The sequence below is a fragment of the Megalops cyprinoides genome, chromosome 8 (genome assembly GCF_013368585.1).
Source record: "Megalops cyprinoides isolate fMegCyp1 chromosome 8, fMegCyp1.pri, whole genome shotgun sequence".
NCBI classification, from domain to species: Eukaryota; Metazoa; Chordata; class Actinopteri; order Elopiformes; family Megalopidae; genus Megalops; species Megalops cyprinoides.
In genome coordinates this window covers 14,289,600-14,305,835 of record NC_050590.1, presented here as the reverse complement: position 1 = coordinate 14,305,835, position 16,236 = coordinate 14,289,600, and the positions used below count along the sequence as shown (strand labels likewise).

Below are 16,236 nucleotides of genomic sequence, written 5' to 3'. Positions count from 1 at the left end.
TAACACCCCGGGCTGGGGGCCACCTTCACCCTCCACCCCCCCGTTGCTCTTTTTACAACGCTGTTCATCCTACTTCCAGAGCACCTCTACAGCTGGGGGTCACGTTCAGTCTTCATCCGTGTATGCTGAGGCTGAAGGCTATTTTTATCCCCATACTGCTCTGTCACCACTCGGGTGGGTGCCAGCATTCACCTTAAAGCTGGCTGTCTCTGAGTATCTTGGGGTCATGTGAGTTTTGGTCATCTGTGCCATGACCTGACTGTAAATTTACAGACACAAGGGCGGGGTCTCAACTCTCTGCACTCCTCAGTCTCTGGGTAGTTCACGAGGGTATGAGAGGTATGTGTCAGAGAGCTAATCTGTATCAGTGGAGCCAGCGATATATTTATCCAGACACATTGCACCAGTGGCGCTGGTGTCTCTTTATAGCAACGTAGATGTGGAAATGTCTTAATGAAATGATTCTCATTAGGAGGATGTGGCGGTGGAATGTTCTATTTGTGGCTCATAGACTGAGCAGTTGAAGTTAATCTGGCTCTTTCAACCACTTACCCACGGTGGAGCTCGCTTGCAAAATTAGATTAAAATTAACTGAACGATGGGCTTCGGTGTAGTTACATTTCAGACATTTTTTACACAATTTAGCCGACCTTTGAATGTCAGTGTGGGTCACTGCAAGACACAAAGCGTCTCTGCTGTCTCCTGAGGATAGATAATTAACAGGAGGGGCTTTGTAAAGGGAGCCCAAGGGAATGTGTATCTCTCTGCAGCAGAGCTGGAGTCACAGGCTTTCAGCAAATGGCCTTTGATGTCTGGCTGTAGGAAACGGGCTTGTTGATCAGGTATCGATTTCTTATGGTGTGACAAGCACTTAACCACGAACCCTCACCTATTCAGAAGGTGTGTTTTGGTGATACCGAAAATTGGACAGACAGCAAACAGGCTGGCCTGTCTGAGCTTGTGTGCCCTTGTCTCCAGCCCTCACTCACTCAGTAGTCCAAGGAGCTCACTCTTCAGGATTAAGGGGCCCCCATGAATTGAGGTATTCCATCAGCAGCACCAGGACTCTGTGCATACAACCCACACATTAAACTGAGGTTGGAGGGTCTCAGATGAACAATCCTCCTCCTGCTAGTTAAATGGCTATCATAGATATTTTTCCTTTATTGGTTTAATTTAATATAATTTTATCACCACAAATTTTCACTATTTCTGAGAGCTGCTCATACTGTCAGAAATAATGCATTGGTGCAAAATCTTTCCACATATTCCACATATATTATTTTTCAACATACGTTGTCTTGAAACAGCCTACATTAGCAGGCTGCCTCAGGGAAATGGAGCAACAGTATCCATTTAGCTGACAGGCTTTTAAGGTCACATCCTGAGTGCAGTGTACATTCCCAAGTGTTGTTACTGTCTAGAAGGTTACTTTGCCACCCCTGGGGGAGTAATGCAAATCAACCCAGTTAACCAGTTGGGACTGATTCAGGTGGAGTTTTTGAGGAGGACGGGCTGATTTGTGCTGTTTGTCTCCCCAGGAAGCTCAGGTGTTACTGTGCAGGTACAGGGACCTGATGCGCAGCGTGCTGGAGGACAGCAGGCTGGTGCGACTACAGCTAGAGGGAGGAGCCGCACTGTCCCGCCTCAGGAAGGAGGAATCCAGCGTCAGTCTCACTGAGGACTACAGGTAGGCTGCTATCCAGAACTGTTTCCTCTGTCCTGTGAGCTTCTCTTTTATGAGTCTGTTTTTTTTTAGGTCACAGCTGGTTGTTTGGCTGTTTGCTTGACCTAGATTCTTTTTGGAGAAGAAATGGTACACCTGAGCAATACAATACTAAACATTTGAAAGAAATAAAAGGGATGGAAGCACTAAAGTAATGAGGTTTTCAAAAGAACATGCAAAGGCAGCAGTGTTTCCAAGTAAGTGTCAAATTAGCAGCCTGCACCAGTGCTGTGCAGGCCTACATTTGCTTATGTAACTGTGCCTTTTCAGTAACATCATTACTGGCTGAAAAAAGGTTTTGAGGTAGGCTAACAAGAATCTTTGGGCTTCCTTTTCATCTTTATCTTGTCTTTTTAGCTTTTATCTTGGTTTTGCAGAGTAAGGATTTGGCTGCATTACAGTGGAAAGACATTGTCAGGCACAAAGACTTGGACACATGGCTTTGTATCAGTAGCTATTGTTGTTGCAGTTTTCTCTGCATCTTTCTTCATTAACCAGCTATATTCTAGAGTTGAGGCTATAGGCAAAATTGTGAGGCTAGGTGGGGTTAGTAGCCTGTACTCATCATAACCTCCATTCTCATATATGGCTGTACTGCATAGGATGTGCCAGAAATGCTGTGAAATGTAATGTAGCTCGCAATTTAAAGTTTGTTAGCTATAGCAAATTAAACATCTTTATGTAAAATTAGAATCTGCTATATGTCACCAAGAAGACCTGGATAACCCTATTTATGTAATAAATGTATTAGGTGTGCCTTGTTATCTAAGTAAGAACAGTCCAGTATTCTTCAGTATTCTATTCATGTAGATGTCTGGTCTGATATCTAGCTGAGTTAATGAGCTTTCTCTGTTAGCCAGGTAAGAGGAATTGGAAGTTCCTTTCCTGTGCAAAACCCCTTAAGATTTTTTTCTGTTATATAAAAAGAGGAACATTCTTATCTATTGACCTGTGTGCATAATGGTAGTCAGAAGTGGGGTGTGTCCAAACTCCTGGTAGACTTTCTTCTTTAATGAGATGGACCTTGCTAATGATTTCCTTGGGTGTTATTTGGGACTTGATGATATTGCACTGCCGTTTTTGTGTGCCATGCACATTCAATGCCACATCCTGTTTACTTTCCACAATGATCTTGAAGGCCTGCAAATATTTACTCTGTCTAACATCTCTTAGCACTTGTTTTTCTTTTTATCCATGCAACACACAATTGTTTATGCAATGGCTTCAAGGGTAGAAAGTAGAGAACCTTTGGTATAAACCCACTGCCAAGGCAATGCCAAAACTAAATACATAACAGGGCAGCTATTGCCATGAGACCAAGGTCTTGCATTGTTTTGTCTTCAGTGTCCTACCTTTATCCATGTTCTTTAAAGACCCTGTACAAAGTTTTGTAATACAATAATGCAACCCATATTTTGTCTCCCTCATCGATGGGATAACTATCAGCTTGCAAGCATTGCATGTAATCAGGTGTCAGTCCTGCCGTGCAGCATGCCTTCTTTCACATCTCTGCCTCTGATTAAAACAACATCCTTTAACGTTTCACACAACAGTTTAAAAAGATGAAACCTGAACTGTTGCAGTAATTGTATCCCTTCCTGTCTGGGCGTCATTGTTGGGTGTTGTAAAGTAAAGGAGCACAAGTGTTCTGTAGTGACAGTGGCACAATAGCTGGTTGTACAGGTATGTCTGAAACTTAAGCAATAAACAAAAGAAAAACACTCACAACAATGACGTTTCTCAGTCTTATATCGTTGATTAACTCTCCTGTTTAGTTCACGAGGAAGGTCATTTGTTTTCTTAGACAGCCTCATTCCTCTCACCTTCTGCTCACCTCTCTGCCTCGCCCTGTGCTCTACCAAGAATGTGCATTATCTAACTGCAGTAGCCTGGAGATTTTTTTTTCCACTTGTCTCACAAAGGCAAGCACTCCCATTCTTTAGCGGTGAGAAAACCCTCTCTCCCAGCTCTGAGAAAACTTTTCTTTGGCTCTCGCCTTTTCCTGGTGTGACAGCACTTGTTTAAAGTGTCTGGGTTGGTTGTGTCGACCGAGCTCTTTTATTTTTGAGGAAATGACAGGCAAAGAAGCAGCGGCTTTGTGTGGATATATGAATGGGTAGGGTGATTTAAGATGGGGTAAAATTATTACACAGCTGCAACCCTCTTAATAATGGTAGCTGTCAGAAGGTGAGGAAGAAGATATGTGCATCTCTCTGAGACATGACTGGTTTTGACAGACTAAAACCCCACCTGTGTTCTCAGTATTAAGCATTGATGTGGAAAGTTGTGGTCCCTTTTTTCGGATTGAAGTGAAGTGTTCGCTATTTCATTCTTCCGACTGGTTCTCACAGTTCCAAGCTGTTTGCCGTTTGCCTTAAGGTGCTTTGCTATGTCCATTGCTACTTTGATGTGTCAGTAGTTGGAACACTGTTTCATGATATTCATGTTTCAATATTAGATTCCTCTGCCAAAAGTTTTGTTTTCAGACACTTTTTACACTCCTATTGTCAGTATGGATGTGTGTGTGCAACCAGTGTGGAGCCCAAATAGTCACCAGCAGACATCTCAGTCAGTGGCTAGATATTTTTTTTGTTAGAAGCTGTGAGTCACTTCCGAGGATAGAAAGAGCTCAGTGTTTGCCAACAGAGTTTATCACTTACTATGAATATCAAGGTCAGCAGCTTCCATCTTGCCAAACAAATAAAAGAGCAAGTCTGCAACGGAGCAATTGTGATGCTAGCCCGGTTAAACAGTGATCTGACTTTGATCAATGAGTCCTAACCGACGGTCTCTCTTTCTCCTCTCAGTGTTTCTCAGTGGCTCTCACCCTGAACTGGAATGCCTTTGGAACATCTAGTCACACACGAAGCTCACTGTTTATGCAGGGTGTGGAAGATGACTAATTAGTTAATTATGAGGGTGTGGGCAGGAAGACGCCCACAATGCCACCATTCATTGCTACCAAAAATCTCTGTCATACCCAAACTGGGCTGGAATATGGGAAAACATCTGCTCCATCTGCTTATTATTTTCCAGCACATGTTGCTTTTTTAAAGATGGATGGGAGTTCTTTTGTTTTGTTTTGGTTTTTGGTTGTTTTTCACCTGTACCTGTAACAGGTCTTTGTTTTTTGTTTTTTAATCTGTTTTCTTGTTTTCTTTTGCCCCAAAGTGCAAGTTTATTGTAAATGATTCTGTTTTAAAACAAGATTACAACAACAATAGCATACAGGAGTAATGATTTAAGTTGCAGTTAACATAACCACTTTGAACTTAAACACACAATTGAATGTACAAGAGACAACAACCTACAGAGGGAAAGACCTTTGGAGAAGAAGTAATTCATTATCTAGTATTGATTTACCATAAGCCCTTATTAGACGAGTGTGGGAAAGAAACCCTTTGCTGCTCGTCCACTGGCCTTCCCCCAACATAATCCACACATCCAGAACTTTTCATTTGAATCTATGCCACCCCTCTAACGTGTGGATAGAGCAAGGAAAAAAATATATTGGCACATATCATAGCTTCACACATGCTGTAGAATGGCTTTACAGCACAGGCTGCGGACAAAGACTGTATTTGAAAGAATAGTCCAGTTAATGCACAACAATTTGCATAATAATTGAGCTAAAAGTTTGCCCATCAATGGGGTGTTGTTCTCTGTGATTCTGGTGTTGTTAGCAGGGCAGCATAGGACCAGCATCATAGATATGAAATTTCAGTGGCTTATTGATATATGTCAAAGATGTTTTTCTTTCTGTTTTTGCATCTTTTTTTATTGATAGTGCAAGTTTTCTCCATTCCCCTTAGTAAATATTTTCAGTCTACAGGTATCCAAATGACAGTATTTAAAGTATTTCTTATTCTTATTCTTATTCTTATTCTTATGGCAGGGGTTTGAACCAATGGTGGCTTTGTCAAACAATCCCATTAAAATGTGCCCCTCATCCTTCTTCACCTCATAGTTTGAAAAAAGGAAGGAATGATTTTTTTCCTCTGAATTGTATTAAAAACCAAGTGTTTCTGTTAATGAGAAAAATCTTAGATCACAACTGTAATGGGTATCTGAAGATACAATTTGTGTCAGTGTTGTGAGGGTGAGACTGTAACCCAAGAGTTGTTTGTGTGTGTGTTGTGTGTGTGTGTGTGTGTGCATGCGTGTGTGTGTGTGTGTGCATGCGTGTGTGTGTGTGTACACGTGCATACACATTTACATGTTCCTCTGTGTGTCAGAGGGCTTTGGTCAGCAGGGGGCACACTGTGTCCAGAATCTCAAGTGTGGTGCTCCTAAACTGTCAGTATGTTTGAGCAGTCAGTGGTAGTTCTTAACATATATTAACGGAGTCTTCAGCTGCATTGTTTTCATCAAAAGTAAATAAGACTTCATCAGTTTTTATTAGATTAACACTGAAAAAGTGCACTGTTGTGTTTCACTCCAGATACAATGTGTAATATTTCATAAATGAGCGGCTTATGACTTGAGAGATGGTATGATATTCATCTTGCATTCTTGAATGCCTGTGTCCCAGCCATTAGCTGCAGACATCCCCCACAAACTCTCATAGAAGAAGAAAGACATACATGTGCTTTCTGATACAAGGGTTATGAGGGCAGTACAGCTGCCTCCTGTGAGACAGCAGGGTCAGTGACAGTGCACTGCATCTCCCTCACTGCTGCGCGACAGCCTGGTACACACACTCACTTACTCACACACACACACACACACACACACACACACACACACACACACACACTCTCACTTATTCACCCGCACACGCACATTCTCACACACACACACACACTTGCTCCACCTCTCACATCCAGTGATGGATGGGCCTTTCTCCGACAGCTCTTGTTAGTACTGACTGCACAGTACAGTGGTTCAAGCTGCGTTCATCCAAAGAAAGCACAGAAGGCTGTTATTATGTTACATGTTATTTACAGAATTGAACTTTTAAATGTTTCTTTTTTCGCTAAGGAGCAGCTAAGGAAGAGTTTTTTCCTTTGTTCTTTTAAAAAACGAAATAAACTAAATAAGGTTCAGATACAAATCTGAAAGTGCAGATAAATAAAAGGCAGTAAATGAATGACTCCCTTGCATGCTTTATCCACCTCACCGGGGATATGATGCCAAGGCTGAACGGAGAGAGACGCTGAGTTTGCTGTGTTTGCCTGCCATGTTTCAGAGATGCCATCGAGACGGTCAGCAGGCTCTACAACCAGGTGGACGAGCTGGTGCACCGGCTGGTGATGCTCTCTAACAAGTGCACCCAGGAACTGGAGTTCATCATGGAGTTTAAGACCCTGGAGGAAGGCTTCAAGGAGGTGAGGGACTGCACCAGCCACTGAGAGACCGACTCCCTTTGTAGTGTTTACAGCCCACAGTCTTACAACAGTTAGAATCATTAGTGTCATGCTTTTTCAAGCATGGACGATTTGTAGGATTTACAATGGCAAGAAAAATTAAAAATGCTGGCCTGGGTTCATGAAGGCTTTAACTTTGGCTGCGAACAACATTGCACAAAAGGAAGAATGCAGAAATAAGCCAAGGATTTATTGCGTAATGCTATGCCTGATTAAGACATCCCTCATTAATTTTTCAGCCCGTTATGCTCATGTGTCGGAAAAGTCATTGTGAATAGGCCCATTGTGTCCTCAGTAATGAAAAGAATTCATAACTTTCAGTGCTTGTTGAGAATGGTCTTATCAGGAAAGTATTGTTGTTGATGGTTATTGATATGATATGGATATTGCCTGTTTATACAGAGAGGATTTATATGGATTGCATGTGTGTGGGTGGTCAGGTGAGAGGCTGGATCGAGCAGGTGGGGGAGAACCGGCTTAAGACCCTAGGGGAGCTGGAGGATTCCCTGGAACAGCTGCACAGAAAACAGGCCCTCTTCAAAGACTTCTACGCCGCTGCATACGTATGTCTGCTCTGAAAATCTTTTGTGTATCAAAATATGGCCAGAGAGGGTATTAAAAATGTGCACTACAATGAAATTGAATTATTGCAAGGAAGACTGGCAACATTCATCCAAAAGTGCACGGCAAGCTTCCAAGCAATTGCCTTTGGCTCAGATCTTGGTGTTTTCCGATTCAACCAGCCACTTTGCATGGGAGAGGACAGTGAGTAGGGAGTTTCCGTGGTTACTGATTATTCCCCCTGGTTACAGGAGCACTGTAAGAGCGGGGAGGCCCTGCTGAAGAGGCTGGAGAGGTGGGAGGATGTGTCCTCAGCGGAACTGCAGGTGTACGAGGTGAAGGTGCGCTCCTTCTGGGTGCACCTCAGGGACTTCTCCCAGAGGGTGGAGGACACCAAAGACAAAGTGGACAAGACTGTCAAACTCTACGAGTTCTTTGACAAGGTAAGAGCTAAAAAGTCAGAGCAGTTTAACTTTCAGCCCACACAAGAGCAAAATTGATTCCAGATATCTCTGGGTCTACTTTTTAAACTCTTTCATTTATTGAAAGAAGTCTGTTTCCAGTGTAATTGTTTGTCCCTCTTTGGAGGTGGCATGGAAATGATGTGGCAGATGCAAAGAGCCCTGCGAGGCACATTCACTCAGTATAGAGACAGTAATTAAACAGCCACACTGTATGATTACAGGATGGAAAGGCTTCCAAGTTCTGTGGCTTTCGTAAGGAGACCGCTCTGTTGTGGAGGCACATCAAGGGAATGGAGTACTCAAACCAGATAAATCTTCTTTATCGTGATTAAGGGATTTGGATCCACAAAAGAGTTTTATCATTGTGTATTATTGTACAGCTAGTGCTGTTGACCAAGAGTGAGTTGGACATGGCTTACTGTGCACATGCAGACACAGCATAGGCCAGGTCCATTTTCACTTGCGTGCCTTGAGAGACTTAGGAATCACCCTGCTTGTTTGTTATGGTTTTAGCGTTTAATCACTTAATATAACTATCTGAATGTTAGTTTGTAGTGTTGTGCAGATCAAAGCAGCTTTATTTAAAAATAAAAGTCAATGCAAGTTAAGGATGTTTTGTTTATTGAATGGATTTGTGGTATGTCTTGTAGCTTTGTTAGAGTGATGTGACTTCACTGTAATCCCTTAACAATGAATGGTTTCTAATTAGAATCTGTTGATATTGTATGCTGCCATTGTCTTCCTGGAGCTGTGGTGGTCACAATGATGACTGAGTGAAACGCATACGATTCCAAAATTCAGTAGGCTGTACAAGTCACAGAGGGAGAAAATATTTCAAATCCCTGAAACTCAACTCCCAGCCTCTTTTATGGCACTTATGCTGTTTTTTATGGACTTTTCTGTGTTTAAGATTTATCATTTGTAGTAGTAGGGACCTGACAAAATTAAATCAAAATGTGTTGAATTATAAGTAGGTCAATTCATTCAAACTGAATGGAACTGTAGAATGTTTAACAGAATATTTAACAGAAACAGAGATGCTCTACAATCAGTTGAAGTGAATGCAGAAAATGATTAATGGAGACATATAGAGACCAGGGCAAGCTTTGTTTCAGGAGGGGAAAGGCACTGAATAAAGGGGCTGCTGTTTGTGTCAGTGAGATCACTCCACTACTGTTCGGTGATCAGTTCCATATGGCTGCAATTCAGAGTGCTTGGCCAAGGAGCAGCGCATTTCAGACTGCGCTTTTACAGGCGATCCAAGACTGCTCAGTAGCTCTGATTTACAACCCGAATTCAGGATATCTTCAACCGGGGGAATCAGTGGAAACCACTGGTATTAACAATAACTGACTGACAGCCAGGGCTATCGCCAGAACAATATCAAGCCTCGTAAATGGTAATGCTTTATGTGCTGAGAGATTCTGTCCAACAGAGACTCACTCCAAGCTCTTTCCTTCATTCCTTATGTACAGCACTGTTGACTCGGGTCCTCTGAGAACAGTAGCTGCTGTAAACGGTGGCCCTTTCGCTCAGCAGACAGTCTGTCCCGCGTATTGATGGGCGTGACAGCTGTCAGAGAGGTTAACCGGTATCAGATTTTGAAATTAGCATAATTATACTTCTCCCCCTGTCAGACAGTTACCCCTCCTAACCTTAAATGCACACTCGCTGCATTCTGAGTGCAGAAGGCTCTTTGCCATCTGTTGGCATATTGAACTGCTATGTTAATCCTGGATAGATTTCATCATATAACACAAAGTACATGTCTGATTTAAACCATGTCTTTGCCTGTAAGAGGACATGTATTCATTATTTGTACTAAACACTAAATATTTATACTTATCACAGTTACAATAAAGATCTGTCAGATTTAGACTTTTACTTTTATGCATATATTTACCGTAAATATTATGTAATTTGATAGAGATTATTTCCTTGGTGGATTTTTTTTCTCTTACTGTAGTATATATTTTTACTTTGACTTCATTAGTTTCAGCACAGGCTTCACAGACCTTGTTTGCCATTCTGAATTCTGATTGTTTGGGACCATACTTAATTTTATAATTTAGCATTTTTTTTGCCAATGAACATGTTATGTGTCCTGTAAGAAAAACGTACAGTGTTGATGTTTGTACTGAACACATTCCCCCTTGGCACATCCTTTCTGATAGTGTGCAGAGTGTCATTAGAGCAGTTTTCAATAAAGTGCTGGTCTCGTGCCACTGAGGACGGTTCATCTTTCACAGAGTGCTCTGTGGTCTGAGTGCACATATTGTGTCTGCATTCACTGAACAGCAGGAGCAGTGGAGGCCAACCCCAACCCTGTTGTTAATTTGTGACTATTGATAGAGCAGCCTAGTCCAAATTTAGAATGCAAAAGTCACTTCATCATGCCTAGCAACCAGGCCAGACTATGATAATGTCCAGCAAGAAGAAAAGCCTTTATTGTGAGTGGTGTGAAACATGTCAGTAGAGACGTATTATTAATCCTCACTATTTAGAAATGCATGACTAAAAAGGTACACTTACGGTGAGTCATGTGTTGACATAAGGGTGGGAAGCAGTGGGTATGAACAGAAGATGAAAAGTCTGTTGACTGAATGATTGAGTAGCCTGAGAAATGGTACCGTGAACAACTTCTTGTGTTTTGCACAAAATGTCACTCGTTGCACAGCGTGTTGATGAGGGCCACAGACTGTAAGCCAGTGGCCCTGTGACACAAATTCTGTGACAAACGCATTATTGATATGTCTAGATCCAATACCCTGGAGCCAGAGACATCAATCAGTTCAGAATCACATCAGATTTGGGCTGCTGTGCTTTGTGATGCAGCACCGTCCTGCGTTGATTAACCATTGCTTTTCCTGTAAAGTGGCCTGCGGGCAGCAGTTAGTTATTGTTGGCTGTCCCGTGTGCAGTCCCTGACCTCCTTTACCGTGGCAGATGGGCCAGGCTGCAGCAGAGGGGAATCAGTGAGATGATTCCTCGCACACTTGATGTGTTAACAAAGGGAGATGACAGGGAGCTGAGGTCCCACTGGCCACGGAGAAATATGTGAACCAACAGTAGTGTCTCATCCACTTAAGCACAGTCCGGCCACCGTGCATTAAACACGCATGAATATAAATATGAATCTGACCTGGAAACTACAAAGGCCACTGATAACCAAAAACCTAAAACTCTTTTTCAATAACTGCTGAGTAGTTTAGTATTTGTCTTTTTTTTCTTTCTGAGCATGTGAGAGGACTCAGAGTATAACCCTTGTGGGTTAGAGAAGCATTATTGCCAGGTATAGTTAAATGGAATTTATTGTGCTGAAGGCAACCTCTTTCTTTGATAGTGTCTTGTTGGCCAGGCTATACTGAACATCTTAGGAATGTCCACAGTATTCAGACTTAGTCAGAATTAAGCTTTTTTTCATTATAAACCTATTCACTTGTACTGCATATTTACCAACATTATGTGGGACTCAATTTAGTTCTTGTCATTTTAGTTACTATTAGTCATTCTTGTTTGCCTTGGCGTTTAGTAAGTTATCATTTTCATTGTTTAAATATATATTTTAAAAAATTGAATTTGATATTTTCCGTTGTGCAAAAGGGCCATGCGGTGCATTAGTGAATGGAATGCACTGCATTTTGAAATGGCTTTGTATGAGAAATAATAGGATTACTGCAATCGCATTACTTTAAAGTGAAGACAGGCAAGAAATCAGCCTTACTATGTATGGCAGATTCCTGGCTATAGGAAGAAACATGTTTGTGCTCAGATTTGTGCCTAACCACACCACTGGGCCGCTGTTAAATGTTTCAGCGTTCTGGGTAGTTTGTGAGAGATGGAAGGGAAATGACACCTCTGTGTTGCCTTCCTGATAAGCTCATTTAAAAAGCAGTTAAATCCTTCACTTCAGAATCTCTCACCAATTAAGTCAGGTGATTAAAGGGTTAAGTCACCTCTGAAAAGCTCTCTCACTGATGAGGTATAGTGTCATGATGTATTCCGTGTTAGTGTGAGATAAGTGTTAGATGGGAGTGTTAGATTGTTAGTGCAGAGCTGATAAGGCAGGTCACAGTAGAAAGCATCCTTAACTGAATCTAATTCAGGAGCATGTTTGGGTGAGTATTGTTGCTTGGTTGAATATTTTTGCTTTGCAGATTCCAGATTTAAGTTTACTGAATTCATTTTTTGCAGCATGTGGTGAATGCATTGCAGAATTCCCCATGTCCTCTGCAAAATCCCCTATTGATATGATGAGCTGTGGAATAACGGTTTTGTCCAGCTGTGAATTGATCTGGACATCAATACTAAATGTCTCTAAAGAGCACAGGCAACTGCTGCTCTCAGTGGAGCTGCCGCCACACTTATTCCTAAATTGAATATTGAAGAACATTTGCATCTGAATGCCAAACTAGTGGTTGAGCAACAATGGTGCAGAGGCGGTGAAAGGGCACTGCAATTAGATGTCAGAAATGTAATGATACAATAAGCCACCACTTTCCCATTCATGCGCTCTTTGTGTCACTACACCTGTTTGACGTGCGAGTCTTTTAAAGCATATGCAGTGCAGTTACACTGCTAATGTTCGGGGCTCCTGTGCTAAGCTGCGTTTGAGTTTCTCCACAGAGTCATTTATCAAATGCAATAGAGTATAATACTAAACCGCAGGGTGGTGAGGTCTGGACCCAGTGAGATCTGTGAAAAGTGTCACTGCCCATCCATCAGCCCCAGTCCACTCTGTGTCAGTGGGCTCATTGAGTCCAGGTAGCGCTCCAGTGCCAAGTCTTACATCCCCCCGTCTCTGTACACTCTGGTGGCTTTGTAGTGCCGGCGACAGACACTTCCCCCCCCCTCCTCCTGCCTCCCCCCAACCCCCCGTTACTGGGGCTAGCCCATCTGGTATTTAGACTAGCATTTGCCTGTGAATAGTGGGAGGTGGTGTGGTGTGGGGCTGTGGGCGCCAGTGGCTCAGTATGCTTCCAGTGCAGGATGACCACAGCAGCTCCGTGTGCCGCACAAGGAATTACCTCCGTTTTCCCCGAAAGTGAGGCTGCCCCCAGCCACGGCCAGGTAGGCCTCTTTCTCTGGACCTTTTGAGGCCTGGCTGTCAAAACGATTCTAATTCTGAGAAAATTGGTTAATTTCTAGATATTGACAAAACAGGTTTGCTTTTTTGCCCGTTGAGTGTTGCGCTGTGTTGTGATTTACAAGGGTGACTTGCTTGGCTATGCAGTCTTTTTTGTTCTCAGTGATTCCGCTTTCCTGCAGAAAGCATGGGGTTTCCTCTGTATTGGGTACTGGCTGAGCTAGGTTAAATGTTGTGCTGAAATACTAATAATGGCAAACGAACTTGGTCGCAGTGAGTTGAATGGATTACTGCTGAGCTGCTTGTTTAGTTTACTTCCTTCCTTTTGAATCAGTGTGGATCACTTGTGCATTTCTTTCATTGTGATGCATGTTGTGGTGTGAAGCCGGTGGCCCGGGGTGTTTTGTGTGTGTGTAAACTGCAGAGTGAGATCCGGTTGTGTTTTCTGGCAGCAGCAGTAGGGGTGAGCAGAACATTGTCTGCTGTGAAAGGCGGTCAAGACTGAGACCACCACTCAACTCAGTCAGATGCAATAACGGAACCAAACTGACAAAATATTTTTTAAAAAAAGAAAGCCTTGAAATATTTGCATTGAAAAAGGGCATGGCTTCTTAAATATGACTTTTTTTATTAACTTTAGTGTAGGCACTGTAAATACACCCTTTTTTATCAAAGGAGAACCTGTTGGTTACTTGCACTGTGGGTTGTGCTCTGCATCCTGTTGCTTTGTAAGCTCTCTAACAGAACTTAGTGTTGGCCTCTCTGTTTGATGTTGGGCTGCATGGAAGCACAGCTGTTGTCCTCTCAGAGTTTAGGGGGTGTTTCACAGTTTGTGTAGAGAGGGGAGGATCGGTATTCCCAAGCAGAAGCCACTCTTTCCTACCAAAAATTCTCCAAAACGATGAGGAACAATAGATTGGTGAAGGCAGACTACATCATCATAACTCCTGTTTAAGTCTCCCTGCTCAGAAAAGGGAGGTTGTGCGCTCTAGCACAGCCACACAAATCATTAGTGGACCTGACCGTGTGTGCACTGTGACAGTTATCCGTTCTGTGTATGTTAATGGCTGTGGACGGGCCAGGAGGAATTCTTGAGGAGAATTAAGCAGCCTCCGCCCAGTCCTTTTCATTCTGGGGCTGCCTGATATCTGCAGAAGAATGAACATGCCTCCGATCCTGCTGCTTGAGTAGGCTGAAGGAACGAAGCCGTGCGGGGTCACTGGCCACTTCAGAGCCCCCCCCAATCCCACCCTCACCCTCAAAGAGACCGGCTGCAGGGTCCCGCCTCTGATGCAGCAACTCCAAACTGGCGGAGCCCCAAATTAAGACCAACCATGTGTTGTTAGACTAAGTACGCATTTGGCAACAAAATTGGCTTGTGTGCTGTTTCAAATGAGTGTGACAACCGTGGCTGCTATTGTGTGTTGATTTTGATATATGGGAAGTTGAAAGTTTGGGTGAAGGGCAACTGCAGTTTTTTCTTTAATCAAGGAAAAAAAAAACAACACAAGCTTTCCGAGTGACTATTTCTGTATCTCAGCACTGAAGGGTATAGATCTGAGAAGCAGAGAGGAGAACTCCAAGACAGTGGTTGTGACCTGTGGCTCTGGACAAATTTGAGTTGTGTTGTCTTACCACCACCAGCAGAATAAGTGCCGTGCTGTGATAGCTACATGTTGTCATACTGATCAGCTGTGTCACTCTGGAAGATGTCCTGACTCCAAAACCTGTCCTTATCAGCCCCCCCAAGAAGCTGAGTCTGGTTAAATGATGCTCCCCTAAATTTTTTACGTTACACTCACACCCTCATTCATACTCTCTGCCTGAGGCGCTGCAGTGCCCCATGCCTGATATGTGTGCAGTGTCCCACCGTGTTTTGGGAAGTGCATTGAGCTCCAGGAAGGACTGACATGTAAACATGAGTTGCAGATAAGGTCTTTAAAGTGAGAGCATTTCTGTAACTCATCATTTAGCAGAATATATAACTAGTCATCGAGTGCAGTTTCCACTCATACCATTATATGTGTATTTTCCATTTCTAAACATCCCTACACAGGCCTGAATATCAACAAATGCTGAGATTGAAGGGGAGTACAGACAATCATTCAGAAAAGTGCTCTTTGAAGCCACTGGTGCCCAGTTATTTGATTACTTACCAGATTCACCAACAACAGTCAAGTGATATGTGTATGTTGTACTAGGAAGTGTTAATAAAGATGAATTTCAGTTTAGTTACTAAACAATAAAAGGGGAATAAAATGATTATAAATGATAAATGTTTTTAACACATACTTTGAAATTGGTATTTCAATTTCCAGTTTTCCAGTAAGAGATCTCTTATGAAATGTGATGCTATGAAATTTCATATAGCTTCAGAATGCTGGAAAAAATTGCCAGTTGGGGGTTAAACTAATGAAATGGGTATCTGCGCTACTAATGAGTTTAAATACTTAAAATATATATTCTTGTGTCTTTTGGGAAAAAAATCACTCTCCTGGATAGAATTAACCCTTTAGCAATATCCTGTTCAGGTAATTTACATGGATCTTGTGGTTATTAACATCCCTGTATGAACTGGGAGAAACGCACATTGGAAAAGACCTTGGCAATCACTCATCTCAGCATTTTCCACCATTAGCTGCAATAAAATTGTGAATGCTTTTCAATGAGAAACAGCTTTTTTATGGCAAAGATTTGTAAAACATCTACTGTTCATTTTCCAGCCTTGTACCCCTAAAATGTAAAATATGTTTTATAATATTCCGGAAGAGATTAGGAAGTAAAACTTTGTAAGTCTCCATAGGAATGAAGGAAAACGGTGTTGACTACAGAGACAACAAAAAGAAGAAGAAAAACGTTGGAGAGTTTCATTATAATTCAGGAGGGATAGTTTGCCCATTGTGAAATGAAGCAGAGGGTAGGGGGTCTGGTTAGTGAAAGAAAAGCCAGGCACACTTTGGGCTCAGCTAAGCAGACGCCAGCGCTCCCATAATGCGGGGATGTGTACGGGACAGGCTCCTTGTCTTCCGAGCA

General features: G+C 42.5%; 1 protein-coding gene across 2 annotated transcripts in view; it reads left to right on the top strand.

Annotated features, from left to right (window-relative positions):
- plekhg4 (pleckstrin homology domain containing, family G (with RhoGef domain) member 4) overlaps positions 1–16,236 on the top strand; it is a 53,901-nt gene that overhangs the window by 25,188 nt on the left and 12,477 nt on the right. For both annotated transcript variants that reach the window (XM_036535629.1, XM_036535628.1), the window contains exons 10-13: positions 1,542–1,690; positions 6,915–7,053; positions 7,533–7,655; positions 7,905–8,096. In XM_036535629.1, coding sequence (XP_036391522.1) covers positions 1,542–1,690; positions 6,915–7,053; positions 7,533–7,655; positions 7,905–8,096 — 603 coding nt within the window. The remainder of the gene's footprint in view (positions 1–1,541; positions 1,691–6,914; positions 7,054–7,532; positions 7,656–7,904; positions 8,097–16,236) is intronic.